The 15,866-nt window shown below is 52.0% G+C and overlaps 1 protein-coding gene across 12 annotated transcripts in view; it reads left to right on the forward strand.

Moving 5' to 3' along the window:
* The first annotated feature begins 372 nt into the window (after positions 1-372).
* The window catches only part of DNM2 (dynamin 2), an 89,410-nt gene continuing 73,916 nt past the window's right edge, over positions 373-15,866 (forward strand). For 7 of the 12 annotated variants that reach the window (XM_055544788.1, XM_055544733.1, XM_055544753.1 and 4 more), the window contains exon 1: positions 373-702. In XM_055544788.1, the coding sequence (XP_055400763.1) occupies positions 542-702 (161 nt within the window). In that variant the 5' untranslated portion in view covers positions 373-541. The remainder of the gene's footprint in view (positions 703-15,866) is intronic. The other 5 variants (XM_055544827.1, XM_055544761.1, XM_055544771.1 and 2 more) reach the window with 1 other exon arrangement.

Consider the following 15,866-nt stretch of genomic DNA (forward strand, 5'->3'; position numbering starts at 1 on the left):
AGAACCGATCCCTAGTATCATTGGCCAGCCTTGTTGACTGGTGGGTCTGCTTGCCAATAAGACTGGCGGATATTCCTTCTATCCGGGAACACCCCCTAGTAGGCGGGGCCAACATGCGTTTTCCTGAAATACCGCCTCCCGGCCGAGACAACTCGCTTGCCGCTGCTATTGGCTCTTGCACAATAGCGACAGTTCTTGCACCCAATGAATCAGAGAATAGGCCCCAAGGGGCGGACTCACTCGGCCTTCGGCCCGTGCCTCATTTTCATTGGCTTGTGTGCAGGAGTGACAGCCCAGCCGACCAATCGGAGTTGGTGCGAGGGTTTTTGGCGCAGCCCCAGGGCTCCGGCGGGAGGTCGGTCGGGTCGGGTGTCGCTTGAGAACCGGATGAGGCGGCGACCGTGAGGCCGAGCCGGGAGCGGGCGTCGCGCCGAGGCCCGGGCGGGCGGGGAGCAACGGCCGCGGACGCCGCGGGGCCGCGTCGTTGAGGGACAGGGGCGGGCGAGGAGCGCGGGTCGCTCGGGCCGGGGCCACCGGCGCCATGGGCAACCGCGGGATGGAAGAGCTGATCCCGCTGGTCAACAAGCTGCAGGATGCCTTCAGTTCTATCGGCCAGAGCTGCCACCTGGACCTGCCGCAGATCGCCGTGGTGGGCGGCCAGAGCGCCGGCAAGAGCTCTGTGCTCGAGAACTTCGTGGGCCGGTGAGCGAGCTCGGTGGCTACGGCGGGCGGGCGGCGGCCTACGGCGCGGAGGGCGGACTGGGAATGGCGCGCCCTGCGCCGCCGGCGTAACTGCGGCGCTTGCGTGCCCGCGACCGGGACGGGGACAGGGGGGCGGGCCCTGTGGGACGCCCTGAGTGGAGGGCTCCCTGCAGGGGCTGGGGAGCCGGCTCAGACCTAAGAGGTGTCCCACGCGCTGGGGGGCGTGGGCCAGGAAGTGCAGTGCAAGACCTCTGACTCTCTGGCCCCCAGCTCTAGTGGGTGAATTCTACCATCTGGTTGTCTGTCTGTCCTGAACCTGTCTTCTGGATATTTACTGGGCCGATCCCCGTGGTCTGGCCGGCTGTTCATTGATTTGGAGCAGTTCCTGTCGTTTGGCTTGCTGTCTCTCTGTCCTGGATAGGCTTCCCCACCACCACCATTTGGCTGTCCATCTGTCCAGGACCGCAGGGCAGCCCCCTGCTGCCTGGCTAGCTAGCCAGAAGGCCCTGTCCTGTCTGGTTGCCCATCCGTACCCCTCACAGACTTAGCGCTTCCTCTGTTGGGTTACCCAGCTGGCCTGTGCTGTCTGACTGGCTGGCTGGACCCTGGGAGACCCTGTTGTCTGGCGCTCCTGGGCTGCCTCTTCAACTTGGTGCCTGGCGAACGCTGGCTCCTCGCTTCCAAGTGGATCCTTTTGTCTTTGTGTCCTGGTGTCAGTCCTTCTCGTCTCCCTGACCCCACTTCTGGGCAGGGGACTAGAGGAGCTTGCAGAAGAAAAGGGGCTGAAGGGTGAGACTTGAACTCCTCTCCTCTGAATTGGAAGTAGGACCCTGGGGGGCAGACTTTCTCCAGGAGTCTTTCCTGGCCCATGTCAGGTTGCCTGCAGGGCCCTGGAACATAGGGACCAGCCCCCAAGCCAAAGCCTGCATGGCGGGGATCCTCCTTGGATCCTGAGAAGGAACTTCTGGCCTGATCAGGCTGCAGTGGCAAGAGCTGGGATATAGCCTTCCCTGGGAAGCCCCGAGAAGTTTCAGTTTGCCCATCTGTTCAGTGGACAAATTCCACTCTGGGCTGTTTCCAGGATTCACAAAGCTAATGGAGGAAAATGGGCCCTGTGGCCACTGAGGGTGGTTACCTCTCCCCTCTCCGCCTGCCCCCCCCCCACCCCAACCTCTTTTCCTTCTGCCTCCCAGAAGGGGGGCCACTTCTCCATTCTGGGAAGGACTCCATTTGTGACTGTGGCTGCCAGATGATAACGTCATGGCGGTTGGTGGTTTACTCGTCAAGTCCTGTGTCTGACTCTTTGCGACCCCGTGGACTGTAGCCCACGAGGCCTCCTGGTCCATGGTATTTCCCAAGCAAGAATACTGGAGTGGGTTATCATTTCCTCCTCCAGGGGATCGTCCTGACCCAGGGATCGAACACGTGTGTCCTGCACTACTGGCAGATTCTTGACCGCTCAGCCAGCAGGGAAGCCCTGATAACATCATGGTCATCATCGTGTTCATGTTGTTGTTGTTATCAGTATTAAAAGGTTCATCCAGCAGCCCCCAAGCTGACTTCTCTCTTGGTTCAGCTCAGAAAAGACTTGCTGTTCGCCCAAGGCCACCAGGCTGGCGCTCAGTGGAGCCAAGCTGGGTGCCCAGCCTTGCCCCGCCTTCACAGTGCCTGGGGTTTTGCTCCCAGCAGCATGAATTTCCTCCTTTGCTACTGTGTCTCTGGCGAAATGCCCTCTTTCTACTGTGGCGGAAAGGTGTGGACTTGGGATCAGCCAGCCTGGGTCCCCTGTTTGGCCATCTTCCTGCCCACCCAGGCTTCCAGTGGGTGTTTGCAAAGCTCTGTCCATTTCATCTGCCTCGTGACCCTGCACAGGTTGTTTGACCTCTCTGAGCCTCAGTTTTCCCACCAGAAAGAGGGCCGATGGACCCTTAACAGGACTTGGAAGGATGCAGTGACACGGTGTGTTAAAAGAGTTTACTTGGCATAGTGCCTGGCACCTAGTGGGTCTCCTTGGACGGGGCTGTTGCTTACTAGGCTGGTTCCGTTCATGGGTGTGTGTATGCTTAGTTGCTCAGTCATGTCAACTCTTTGTGAGTCTATGGACTGTAGCCCTCAGGCTTCTCTGTCAGTGGGATTTCCCAGGCGAGAATACTGGAGTGGGTTGCTATTTCCTTCTCCAGGGGATCTTCCCAACCCAGGGATCAACCCCCGGTCTCCTGCTTTGCAGGTGGATTCTTTACTGGCTGAGCCACCAGGGAAGCCCCAGTTCCTTTCATATCAATAACCAAAGCTGCTGCTGCTGCTGCTAAGTCACTTCAGTCGTGTCTGACTCTGTGTGACCCCGTAGATGGCAGCCCACCAGGCTCCCCCATCCCTGAGATTCTCCAGGCAAGAACACTGGAGTGGGTTGCCATTTCCTTCTCCAATGCATAGCTAGTCAGAATTAAAGTGCTCTGAAGTTACACACTGGACTTCACTGAAGCCTCATGAGGCTGGCACCACTATGATCCCATTTTCCAGAGCAGAAAACTAAGGCCCAAAGAGCTGAGCATTCTTATAAGAGGTTGTTCAGTGAAGGATCAAGGTCTCTGGGTTGGGGAAACCCAGGGTCTCTCTCCCATCTCCACCTCTCATCGATCCCTCTGTCCCCCACCGTTCCCTCCCAGCCACCCTGGAACCTGGCGACTGCCAGCTGCTACTGAGCTGGCTCCTGTGGCAACTTCCTCCTGAGCCTGCAACGTGGCATCAGTCATTATGGGCATTGACTCAGGGGTCGAGAACCAAAGCTGTGAAAAGGCCTCTCTTTGGATAGGGGGTTCTCAAACGAAGCCAACTTCTTTTTACTTATGGAACGTGGGTAAGGCTCCTCAGCTACAAAGCCCTGACACGGGGGATGGCAAGCAGGCCTCGCTTTAAATCCCCCTGCCTGCTTCTTTCTGTGACTGGCTGAACTGTGCTGCAGCCAGGGACCCCTCTCCTCCTGTGTACATTAGATCCGCACAGAGCATCTCCCGGTTGGTTTCAAGGGACAGACAGGAGAGCACGTCTTCCAGCTCTGTGCCTGGAGCATGGCTGCTGCATTTCCTTGCCTCCTCCCAGTGGATTTTTTAAGATCGTGGTCCAAGTGAGAATAGACCTGTTAGCTCAGCTTGGGAGACAAGCAGGAGAGGGAGGCAGAGGTCAAGTCCTCCAGCTCAGAGTCTTGATCCTGTGAGCCTTTGCTTCTGAGCCTCAGTCTCCCCAGCTGGGGAATGGGGCTGTTAACAGTGTCTACTCATGGGCCCCATGAGGCCACCAGGCTGGGTGTACTTCACCTCTTAGGGCATTGAGGGTGGAGTGAGGATTTAAAATCTCTTAACAAAATTTTTTTTAATTTAAAATTTTATTTATTTTTGGTTGCCCTGGGTCTCCATTGCTGTGTGTGGACTGTCTCTAGTTGTGGCGAGCCGGGGCTGTTCTTCATTGTGGTGGACGGACTTCTTTTTGCAGTGGCTTCTGTTATTATTGAGCACAGGCTCAGTAGTTGTGGTGTGGCCTCTATTGTCCCCTGTAGGCAACTGTGTAGAATCCTCCCAGACCACGGATCAAACCTGTGTCCCCTGCATTCGCAGACAGATTCTTAACCACTGGACCACCAGGAAAGTCTGAATTTACAGTTTTAAATGGAGGGTCAGGGAAGGCCCACGTGGGAAGGTGACATTTGAGCAGAGACTTGAGGAGGTAAGGGAGGACTCACCAGTGTAATCTGCAGGAAGAGCGTCCAGGCTGTGGGAACGACTGCTGCAAAGGCCCCGAGGTGGGCGAGTGCTGAGCACAGTGGGGGAGGAGCGGAGATGAGCTTAGTGGGGTACCGGGGTGGGGTGGGGTGCACGCCACGTGGAGCCATGGGGGCCAGGGATTGCTCTGGGGAGAGGGAGTGCTGCCTGTCACGCTGTTCGGACGCTTCTGGACCTGGTCCTGGGCAAGCTGTGGGCCCTCACCTTTGATTTCCAGCGCTGCCTCGGTAATGCAGCGCCTGTAAGCACATGTGGGCCTGGCGCCATTTTTCTTCTAACAAGGAGTAGCTGCCCGCAGGTGCAACTGTTTCCAGCTGCATTTCCGTTCGGTCTTGGTGACGGATCCCTGCAGGGAGATATAACTGTACCAAGAGGCCACCCTGGGCACACAGTGGGTGCCAGGTGAATGCATGTCGGATGAATGTTGGTTCACTGTCCTGCCAGACTGAGGGGTGGGTGCATGGTTTGCCCTTTGGGCTTGTTTGTCCCTTAACACATCTTGGGGGTTCAGAGATGCTTGAAAATGACAGCTGCTCTTTCCAAGGCCCTTCCTGTTGGGCAAAGCCAAAGTGCTTTTGCCTGTGCGGTCTGTAGTACCCAGGCCAGCTGAATCAGGGAGAGTCCCAAGGCGCCTGTGGGAAGGTGGCCGTCCATCAGCTGAATGACCTCACTTCTTCGACTCAGTTTCCTTGTCTGGAAAATAAGGATTGTGCGGTCCCTCCTGGGAGCAGGCTGAGATTTCAAACGGGCTAATCCTTGTGAAAATATTAGACTGGTGCCCTTTTGTACAGTCCTGGGTCAGGACTCTCAAAGATCAGTTGTTAATTTCTCTTTTCTGAAAGAAAAGGAATTCGTGGTTATGTTGTTAATACAAGTAATGCCTCTTTTTAGCACAGCCACTTATTAAGCCTCTATCAATGTAGTTTGAGCTGTGGGGATGAGTTAGAACCAGCTGGCGAACCAGGTCCTGAAATGCTAGTGGGGGCCTGTTCTGCTGTTTCTAAGTGGGAATGGTGACTGTGAACAAGTACTTGGCCGTGAGAGTGTCTTAATGTTCGTTCCGTGTACGATGGTGGGAAGTCGGGAGCAGAAAGGCCCAGCAGTAGCCAGTTGACTCTTAGCCAATGTGTCCAGACACAACCCACTGCAAAACAGCTTCTCAGAGCAATCTAGAAGAGGATTTAATGACCCAGAAGGAAAGAGTGAGGGGAGAGAGGGGGGCGGCAGAGGATGAGATGGTTGGATGGCATCACCGACTCGATGGACGTGAACTTGAGGAAACTCCAGGAGATGGTGGAGGACAGGGAAACCTGGCAGGCTCAGTCCACGGGGTCGCAAAGAGGTAGACACGACTTACACAACAACAGCAACAACAGCAACAAGTGTGTGAGACCTGTTAGGGCCCAGACCAAGTGGATGTGTGACCCCATCTCATTCCAGACAGTGGTATCTTCATAGTAAAAAGCCTGGGAAAATGTACAGCTCTGAGCCCTACCTGTGAGTTGTCTCCCCACGTGATGGTTGGTTCTTTTTTGCTCTCTGGGGGTTATATTTATCACCGGGAAGACAGATTTCTCCAGAACTCAGCTGTGGGCTGCTTAAATGCTTTTCAGAGTTATTTGCCTGGGATAATGGCCCTCGCTAGGTACATGGGTTGACATCCCCTGGTGATAAGTCCAGTTGATTGTGAGTGAGGGCAGAGGACGGCCTCTTGGATGGTTCTAGATTCGGAGTTTTCAAAGGTAGGGTGAGTGGAAGGGGCTGGGCACAGCACAGAACCCTGGGTCTCTCTGGTGTGTGCATTTGGCTCAGAGACCCATCTGCCAAGCTTTTGCCCAATTTGAATGAAAATGCCTGAAATTACAGGCCCCTCCACTGCAGGAAAAAAATGGGGACATCAGCTAACCCTTAATTTACTGGGGTTGCCAACCGCATGCTGTAATTAAGCCCTTATTGTGTGAAAGCTTCGGAAAAACGCAAGCCAATAATGAGATATTTATAGGCCATTAGCAACGATCTGAATAAAGGAAAAAAAATTGCCCTGCCTCCAAAGCAAAATGGCACTAGGGAGAAAAGACTCCTCCTTCCCGCTGTGTTTGTGGTTTCTGTTAGTATTGGCAGCGAGGTGCCTGCGAGGTGCTGGCGATTTTTCCCTTTGCGGTCGCCCTCACCTTGAACAGGGAACAGGGTGGCCCTTTCGGTTTCACCTGCTGCTGGATGTTCATGACCCGGGAAGGGCTGATGTTGGTGAAGAATTACCGGGTGCCTGGGCCCAGGGACTTAGGTCTACAGTCTGACTGCGTGGTCTCAGCAGTCCTGGGGGGCAGATACTGCTCTTCGCATCCCTGCTTTACAGGCGGGGAAACTGAAGCCTGAGAAGGGAATCGACTTGAAGTCACACAGGGAGGAGGCAGGAGTGGGGCCTGAGGCAGGCTTGCCTCCTTCAGAGACCACTGCCCAGTGGGGTTGGCAAGGTGTGGTCATGGCTTTTGACAATCGGGTCATTAGTGGACGCTACGATGCTTGTATCAGGGTCGGGCTGGGTTGTCGAATGGAATGACTTCTGGTTTTGGGGATCTTTGGAGGCTATTAGCCATGTGTCCGACAGCTTCGGGGTGCTGGGGACCCAATGGGGACCGAGATGGACAGAGCCCAGCAGAATGGTTAAATTAGCAGCCACATTCTAAAGATAGAGAAGTACAAGGAAAATGATGGCGAGGAGTGAGAGTGGCTGAGCGGGGGCTGCTTCGATGAGAAGGTTGGGATGGGCCCTGCCATGGAGCCAGCCCCTGAAGACCCCTGGGAAGGGTGTCCCAGGCAGAAGGCTCCGCAGGTGCCTCCTTCAGGTGTGGAAAGGGAACTGAGTCGAAGGCAAGACCACTGGGCACATGCTGCTGCTAAGTTGCTGCAGTCGTGTCCAACTCTGCAACCCCATAGACGGCAGCCCACCAGGCTCCCCCGTCCCTGGGATTCTCCAGGCAAGAACACTGGAGTGGGTTGCCATTTCCTTCTCCAGCTGGGCACATGAGGGTCAGGAAACTGCCTGTCAGATGTCTGCTTTTCCTGAATTTTAATTGTAAAAATAGAACACTGAAGACCACATTCTCAGAAAAAGGGAAACCGTGACACAGGAGGAGGATGCACTGCACACCCCGTCCCTCCCTTCCAGCTCCACACGGGAACACCATTGTCAGCTTGGTGTATATCCTGCCAGACCCCTCTCTCGCTTACATACCAATGGACGTGCTGGTACTTAGACAAAGTACGCAGCACTGTTTGGGGTTGCTTCTTTTTCAGGCACGTCTTCTTTCCAGAACTGGGGCTCCCCTGTTTATATCTTTCAGCAGCTTGTTTTTCCACCGCCCAGTGCATCCTAGCGGTCCTTCCCTGTTGGAATGTTTGTAACTCTGCTTAGAGCTTCCTGACCTCCCTAGAAGGGTGAGATGAAGGCGGGGGGCCAGCGGGAGTCACCGCAGCCGTCCCGATGAGAGAGGACAGCGCGGTCACAAGTGCTGTCTGTCACAATCCAGGCGGGGACCTGGGCACAGTCACCTCACCCGCTTTGAGGCCAAGGCTTGATCTCTGTTTCCTGGTGGGGAAACTGAGTCCCCGAGGTTTGCCCCAGTGGCCAGAGCCCAGAGGCTCGAGCTTCATGTGAGTCCCCTGCCCCCAAGGCCTGCTGGCCCATATCTAGAGTAGCATCCTTACCCCTGGCTTTGTTGGACTCTCCAATCCCCCTTTTCCCCTTGGTTCTGTCTGTACAAGGTCCAGTTTCCACTCCTTCTGCACAGCGTTTCTACTTCACAGTGGCCTCAGAAGTTTCTGGTACAAGGCCAACTTTTGAGGAATAATCCGAGCCCTCGTGGGGTCCCTGCAGTGCCCACTGGGGTGTCCGGTGCCTGGGCTCAGCTGCCCGAGTTGCCTCCCCTGGTGGCGATCGGAGCACAGCTCTGTTCTTCCTCTTGCCCTGAATGGACTTTCTGTGCCCTTGACGCACTCAGCGTGGGCCAGGCACTGGGTACTGTTGGTACGGCACCTCAGCTTGGCCCCTTTTTACAGATGAGGCAGTTGAAGGGGTAGAAATGGGGCAGGCCAAGGAAGGACAGAAGAACCCTGTCCTGCCCCCCTTGTTCACTCTACCCATATCTGTTCTCAGTGGAGAGTGGTGCCCGCATGGTGAGCGGCAGAGTCTGGGTTGGAATGGGGATGTCACAGTGAGTGAGGCCTGAGGGGTCCTTCTGTCGGGAGGCACTTCTCGGTTAGAAGTGAGTGGAGGCAGAGGCCCCTTAAGGAGCCTTGGCATTGGAATGGTGGTCAGGGAGTACTTCTTAGAGGAGGCAGTAGGTCTCTCTGTCTAGACAGGTAAATAGAGACCTTTGTGCCCATCCTGCCTGGCTTGGGCCCCGGCTGAAAGCTCAGGGCCTGTTTTCCACAGGGCATTCTCCTGTCTTTTTCACAGCTGTGTAATACTCCACAGCACAAAGCCGCCTTTAGTTTATTCACCAGCCTCTTGGTGATGGGTGCTCAGGCTGCTTCTGTTCACCTGCTCCCAGGATTTGAACGTGGATAGGGGGCACCTGTGTAGGACATGGGAGAGGAGTGTGTGGGGAGACTGATGGCCAGGCTTGGGTGTGGAGGCCAGGATGCCTCCCAGCAGCTGCTCCCCTGGGTTGGATGAGTGGACTTGGGATTGACCAGAGAGTCCTGCCTGATGCCCCCGCATCGGTGTGTGCACTCTTCACCCCTCCCACCCCTTCCACAGCCTGGACCGCTGCATTGCCTCTGCCCTGGTCCCCTGGCAGACCCCCCGCCACAGCATCCAAACGGAACCTATGAACACCCAAGTCTGGGCATGTCCCTCTTCTGTCTACCACCCTCTGTGGCTCCCATCTCACTTGGGGTAGATGTCCAGGTCCTCCCCTTGCCCCCAACACCTCCCCACCCCGCTGCTCCCGCTCTTCCCCAAGCTCATCCTGGCAGCCACATGGCCTCTTGTTTGCCCCTCAGCCGCCCCCCCACAGGGTTACGCCTACCCAGGGCCTTTCCCTTCCTTCCTCCACGTCTCGTCTTGGTCCAGAGGTCTCCACGTCCTGCTCCTCTCTTCTTGGGTGGATCCTTGCTCAAACCTCACCTCCCTGAGAGGCTGGCCGTGACCTACCCCCGTCACTCGACTGCCTGCCTCAACACGGTTCCTTCAGAGCTCTTATTGGGGCCTGCAGCGGTTTTGTGTTTTTGTCTCCTCACATTGCAGACAGCAGGTACCCTGGGGCAGGGATCTCTGACTGGCATAGAGTAGGAGCACGAATATTTGTTGCATGAATGTCCCTCCAAACCAGAATTGGATTAGCTTCACTGCACAGATGTTTGCTGAGAAGGAGCCCGAGGACAGCCCTGGGACTCTGGGGGCTCACAGCCTGCCCGTGACGTGTGGGACCGAGAACAGAAGAGGGGTTTGGGGTGCTCCAAGGGGACAGAAGCACGTGTATCCCCTTACAAGGAGGGCTCTGGTTTGCAGAGTAATAACAGGGCTGAGGCGGCAGGGCCAGCCAGGCATGGCTATCTCTCTGGACTGACTTCCTAGCCATGAGATGGGGCCAAGCTGCCCCCCGTCTCCGACCCAGGGAGGTGGGAGCTAAGACCTTGCAGTTTCCAGTGAGCCGCCCCCTCCGACTCTGGCTTCCTGCTTGGGTGCCTGGTGGCCCTGGCGGGAGCAGGTCCCCCTTGGTCCAGGCGCTGGCATTTTCTCACAGCAGGGCTCCAAGGTTTGAAGGAGGTTTCCCCTGGCTCAGATGGTAGAGAATCTGCCGGCAGTACAGGAGACCCGAGTTCAATCCTTGGGTCTGGAAAATCCCCTGGGGAAGGGAATGGCTACTCACTCCAGTATATTGGCCTGGAGAATTCCAAGGACAGAGTAGCCTGTGGGCTACAGTTCATGGGGTCCCAAAAGAGTTGTACACAACTGAGCGCCTAACACTTTCCCCACCCCCACCTCCATCCCCCTTCCTGTTCTTGATCCAAGTGCCTGCTTGGATCAAGAACCAAGGAAAAGAAGCCGCTGCAGTCTGGCAGCCCCATGAGTGTCTGTGCCAGATGCCCAGTGCCAGACCCCTCCCGACACCCCCTGAAAACTCCCAGGGGGATTCCAGTCACGTGCTGGAGCACAGTGGAGAACCGTTGCTCTGTTTGTCACTGGAGACCTTCTCTGGCTAAACTTGAACCTGCCCGGACCACAGACCCAGAGGTTGTGGCCAAGTGGGCGTCAGACCTATCCAGGGCCCCAACGACACCCTCACGCCCATGGAAGAGGTGGAGGCGCCCTGAAGACTCTGCCCCATGACACATTTTCCCAGTGATAAGTGTCTGTAGGGACTCATAGGCCGTCAGGCGAGTCTGCAGAGCAGGCAAGAACAGTCCCAGCTGGGGTCACGCCCGCCTGCCGGATGATACGGCCTGGCACGGCTGGCCAGCCCTGGAGGAAGCCCCACTCTGGGTGTGGGACAAGCCTCTTCTGTCCTAGCCGTGGGGCCTCTGTCTTCTAATCTGATGGCCAGAACCCTTCTGGAGGGTCGCAGTCCCCCCTTGCCTAGAAAGCCCCCAGCAGGCCCTGCAGCCAGTGGCTTGGAGGATGATACCCTCAGGGTGGTTCTTTTCTGGATGGTGGGGCAGTGGAGACCCTGGGATCTATGAATTAAGATCAGGGGCTGTGAACCGCAGACTGAGCTCAGGGGAGGCTGCCAGTGGTTTGGGCTGACACGTCTCTTGTCTTGCAACACTTAACTTCCCCTCGTCTCAGCGGAAGCCCTTTAGACGGAAGTGGGCTGCAGCGGCCTCTGCTCTGGTGGCACCACCTGTCACAAGTCACCAGGGAGCTCAGAGCGGGTCACTTTCTGAGGTGGGGAGGCCCCACCTGGAATTCCCTCGGGCAAAAGGATGTCCTGGCTTGATTTTTAATTACAAGACTTCTTGGACTGTTTACTTGGTGAAATACGATTCTCTTCTATAGGAAGAATAAGGAAGGGGCTCCTATTGCCCTTTGCTTGGAACCACCTTCATCACCTTGAGGCTCTTGCCAAATCCTTTTTCATTATTTATATGTGTGAGTGTCCCCGATTCCCCCCCACCCCACTCCCTTAAATGCCACAATTAAGTCTATCTTGGTTTTCTTTCTTTCTTTTTTTTTTTTTGGTGCCTGGTCCTGGGGCTTGCAGGATCTTAGCTTCTGACCAGGGATTGAACCCAGGCCCCCACACAGAGTGCTAAGTCCTAACCACTGGACCACCAGGGGATTCCCAAGTTTGTCTCTGATAGTCCAAAATCTCACCAGAATGTATCCCCCTCATCCCAAGCTCTTTGCTACTCAGTGTCTCAAGAGGTTTTTGCCTTGGTTTTGGTTTTAAAGGAATTTTTCATTTTGGAATAATTTTAGATTTACAGAAAATAAGTAAGCTTTAAATTTACAGAAATTGTGAGGCTAGTACAGAGAGCTTCTGTATACTCTTCACCCATCTTTCCCTAATGTTAACCTCTTACCTTGGTGTGATAGCATTTCTCACAACTAAGAAGTTAACCTTGGAACTTACCTTGTGGTCCAGTGGTTAAGAATCCGCCTTCTGATGCAGGGGACACAAGTTCAATCCCTGATCAGGGAGCTTAATCCCACATGCCTCATGGTCAGAAAACCAGAACATAAAACAAACACTCTTGTAACATTTAATAAAAGACTTTAAAAATTGTTAAAAAATATAGTGCACCATCCAGCTGATTCAGAGTTGTGCAGTGATCACTATATCTAATTTCAGGACATTTTCTTACATTCCCCCCGCCCCCCCCAAAAAAAAAAAAAAAAAAACAGAAGAAAAACTGTGTGCTTATTAAGCAGTCATTCTCCACTCCCAGTTCTTGGCAACTGCTCCTCTACTTTCTGTGAATTTGCCTGCTTTGGACATTTTTGTCAATGAATCATGCACTCTGTAGCTGTTTGTGGCTGGCTTCTTTAACTTTGCATTAATATGTTGTTTACAATGTTTACAATTAATATTGTAGCATCTACCAGAACTCCATTCCTTTTTAATGGCTGCTTAATATTCCACTCCACGGTCACACCACTTTGCATTCATCCAGTCCTGAGTTGATGGACATTTGGGTCATTCCCACCTTTTGGCTAATAGGAATTGTGCTCTACTAAACATTTTCATACACATTTTTTGGGGGCACATATGCGTTCCTTTCCTCTTGGTTTGTTGTACCTAGGAGTGGAAGTGCTGAGTCATACGGTAATCTTGAGAAACCCCTAGACAGTTTTCCGCAGTGCCTGCTTCATTTTGCATTCTTACCGGCACTGTAGGAGGGTTCAGGTTTCCTAACAACCTCGTCAGCACTTGGTGTTATCAGCTTCCTAGTGGGTGTGAAGTGGTTTTTTGCTCATAGGTGTTTTTTTTTCTCATTTCCCTGATGAGCTTCTCATGTGCTTATTGGCCATTTGTATATCTTCTTTGCAGATATCTCTATTCACATTCTTTGTCACACTTTTAAGTTATTTGTCTTTTTATTATTGATGTGTAAAAATTCTTTATACCTGGTGTCAAAATGAGACCTTCTGACATAAATGATTTGCAGATATTTTCTCCCATTATGCGGGTTGCTTTTTCACTGTCTGGTGCCCTTTGAAGCAGAAAAGTTTTAAATTTTGATGAAATCCAATCCTTTTTTCCTTTAATGTATTTATTTGACGGGGTTGGGTCTTACTCGCGTCCCATGGGCTCAGTAGTTGCTGTTGGGATCATACCCAAGAAGCCATGGACTAATCCATGAAGATTTAGTCCCATATTTTCTTTTAAATATTTTGTAGTTGTAGTGCTTCCATCTATTTCTGATCTATTTCGAGTTAACTTGTATATGGTGTAGGGTAGAAGTCCGATATTCTTTTGCTTGTAGCTATTAATAGTTGTCCCAGCACCAGTTGTTGAAAAGAACATTCTTTACTCATTGAATATTTTTGGCGCCTTGGGTTCAAAATCATTTGGCCATTAGGAGTTCCCTGGTGGTCTAGCGGTTAGGACCTGGGGCTTTCTCCGCTGTGGCCCTGGGTTCAATCCCTGGTCGGGGAACTAAGATCCCCTAAGCTGCACAGTGCACAGCCAAAAAAAAAGAAAAAGCTCAGTTGACCATAAATGCAGAGAGTCCAGAGTATATTTCTGGACTCTCAAATCTATTCTGCTGATGTCTCTGTCTCCCCTACGGCCAGAACTACACAGTCTTCATTTCTGGACCTTTGTAAGAAGTTGTGAAATTGGCAAGTGTGAGTCTTACAGCTTTGTTCTTTTTTCAAGCTTGTTTTGGCTAGTCTGTGTCCCTTGCATTTCCATGTGAATTTTAGGATCAACTTACTCATTATTGCAAAAAATGCTGTTTAGATTTTGAGGATTTTGTTGAATCTCCAGATCAATCTGGGGAGTATTGCCATTTTAACAATATCAAGTCTTCCATTGGGGAGGGATAAATTAGGGGACTGGGATTAGCATATGCACACTACTATATTTAAAATGAAAGGTGAAAGGAGAAAGGGTTAGTCGCTCAGTAGTGTCCCACTCTTTGCGACCCCATGGACTGCAGCCCACCAGGCTTCTCTGTCCATGGGATTCTCCTGGCAAGAATACTGCAGCGGGTAGCCATTTCCTTCTCCAGGGGGTCTTCCGACCCAGGGATTGAACCAGGGTCTCCTGTATTGCAGGCAGATAAAACAGATAACTAATAAGGACCTACTGTATAGCACAGGGATGCCTACTCAGTATTCTGTAGTAACCTATATGGGAAAAGGATCTAAAAAAGAATGAATATATGTGTAACTGATGCATTTTGCTACACATTTGAAACTAACGCAACATTGTAAATCAACTATACTCCAATTAAAAACAAAAAAAGTTCTTCCAGCCTGTGAACACAAGCTGTGTTTCCATTTATTTAGGACTTTAATTTCTGTCAACAATATATTTTAGTTTTCAGTGTAGAAGTTTCATGCTTCTTTTGTTAAATTTATCCCTAATTACTTATTTTTTTTCATGCTTTTAAATGGAATTTCCCCCTTCATTTCATTTTCAGATTGTTCACTGCTGGTTTGTAATAATATGACTGATTTTTGTATATTGATGTTGCATCCTTCAACCTTGCTGAACTCATTTATTTATTTTTTAAGTTTTAAGATTCCTCAACGTATTCTGTAGACATGATCATGTCATCTGTGAATGGTTTTCCTACTTCCTTTGGATGCCTTCTTTTTCAGCCTGACTGCTCTGGCTGGACCCTCCCATACGATGTTGAGCAGAAGTGAGAGTGGGCATCTGTGCTCTTGTTCCTGATCTTTGTAGGAAAGCTTTCAGTCTTTCACCGTTAAGTATGACATTAGCTGTGGGTTCTGTTTAGATACATCTGTTCTTTATTACGATGGGAAGAAGAAAAAAGTTGCTCAGTCATGTCCGACTCTTTGCGACCCCATGGACTATACAGTCCATGTAATTCTCCAGGCCGAAATACTGACTGGAGTGGGTAGCCTTTCCCTTCTCCAGGGGATCTTCCCAACCCAGGAATCAAACCCAGGTCTCCCGCATTGCAGGCAGAGTCTTTACCAGCTGAGCCACCAGGGAAACCCATTAAGATGAGGAAGTTCCCTTCTATTCCTAATTTGTTGAGTGTCTTTTTCATGAAAGGGTGTTGAATTTTGCCAAATGCTTTTTCTTCATCTATTGAGATAATCATACAGTTTTGTCATTTATTCTGTTAATATGGTGGAATGTAAAAAAATAATAATATTTCTCTACTTATTTTTGGCTGAACTGGGTTTTCGTTGCTGTGCAGGCTTTTCTCTGGTTGCAGAGAGTGGGGCATGGGGAGGGCTACCCTCTAGATGCGGTGCTTGGGCTTCTCACTGCGGTGTCTTCTCTTGGGAAACCCGGGCTCTGGGGCTCAGGTTTCAGTAGTTCCAGCTCCCGGGCTCTAGAGCACAGGCTCAGTAGTTGTGGCACGTGCGTTTAGTTGCTCCGAGGCATGTGGAATCTTCTGGACTAGGCATTGAACCCATGTTTCCTACATTGGCAGGTGGATTCTTTACCACCGAGCCATCAGGGAAGCCCAGTATGGTGTATTATATTGATTCATTTTTCCGTTTGGACTAACACTGCATTCCTGGAATAAATCTCACTTGACTATGGCATATTTTTTTATGTTACCGGATTTAGTTTACTAGTATTTTGTTGTGGATTTTCTTGAGTGTCTTTATTCATAAGAGATACTGATTTGTGGTTTTCTTGTGATACTTTTGTCTAGCTTTGGTAGCAGGGTAATGCTGCCCTCATAGAAGGAGCTAGGAGGTGTTTCTATTTTGGGGAAGAGTTT

Source organism: Bubalus kerabau, chromosome 1 (assembly GCF_029407905.1).
Source record: "Bubalus kerabau isolate K-KA32 ecotype Philippines breed swamp buffalo chromosome 1, PCC_UOA_SB_1v2, whole genome shotgun sequence".
Lineage (NCBI taxonomy): Eukaryota > Metazoa > Chordata > Mammalia > Artiodactyla > Bovidae > Bubalus > Bubalus kerabau.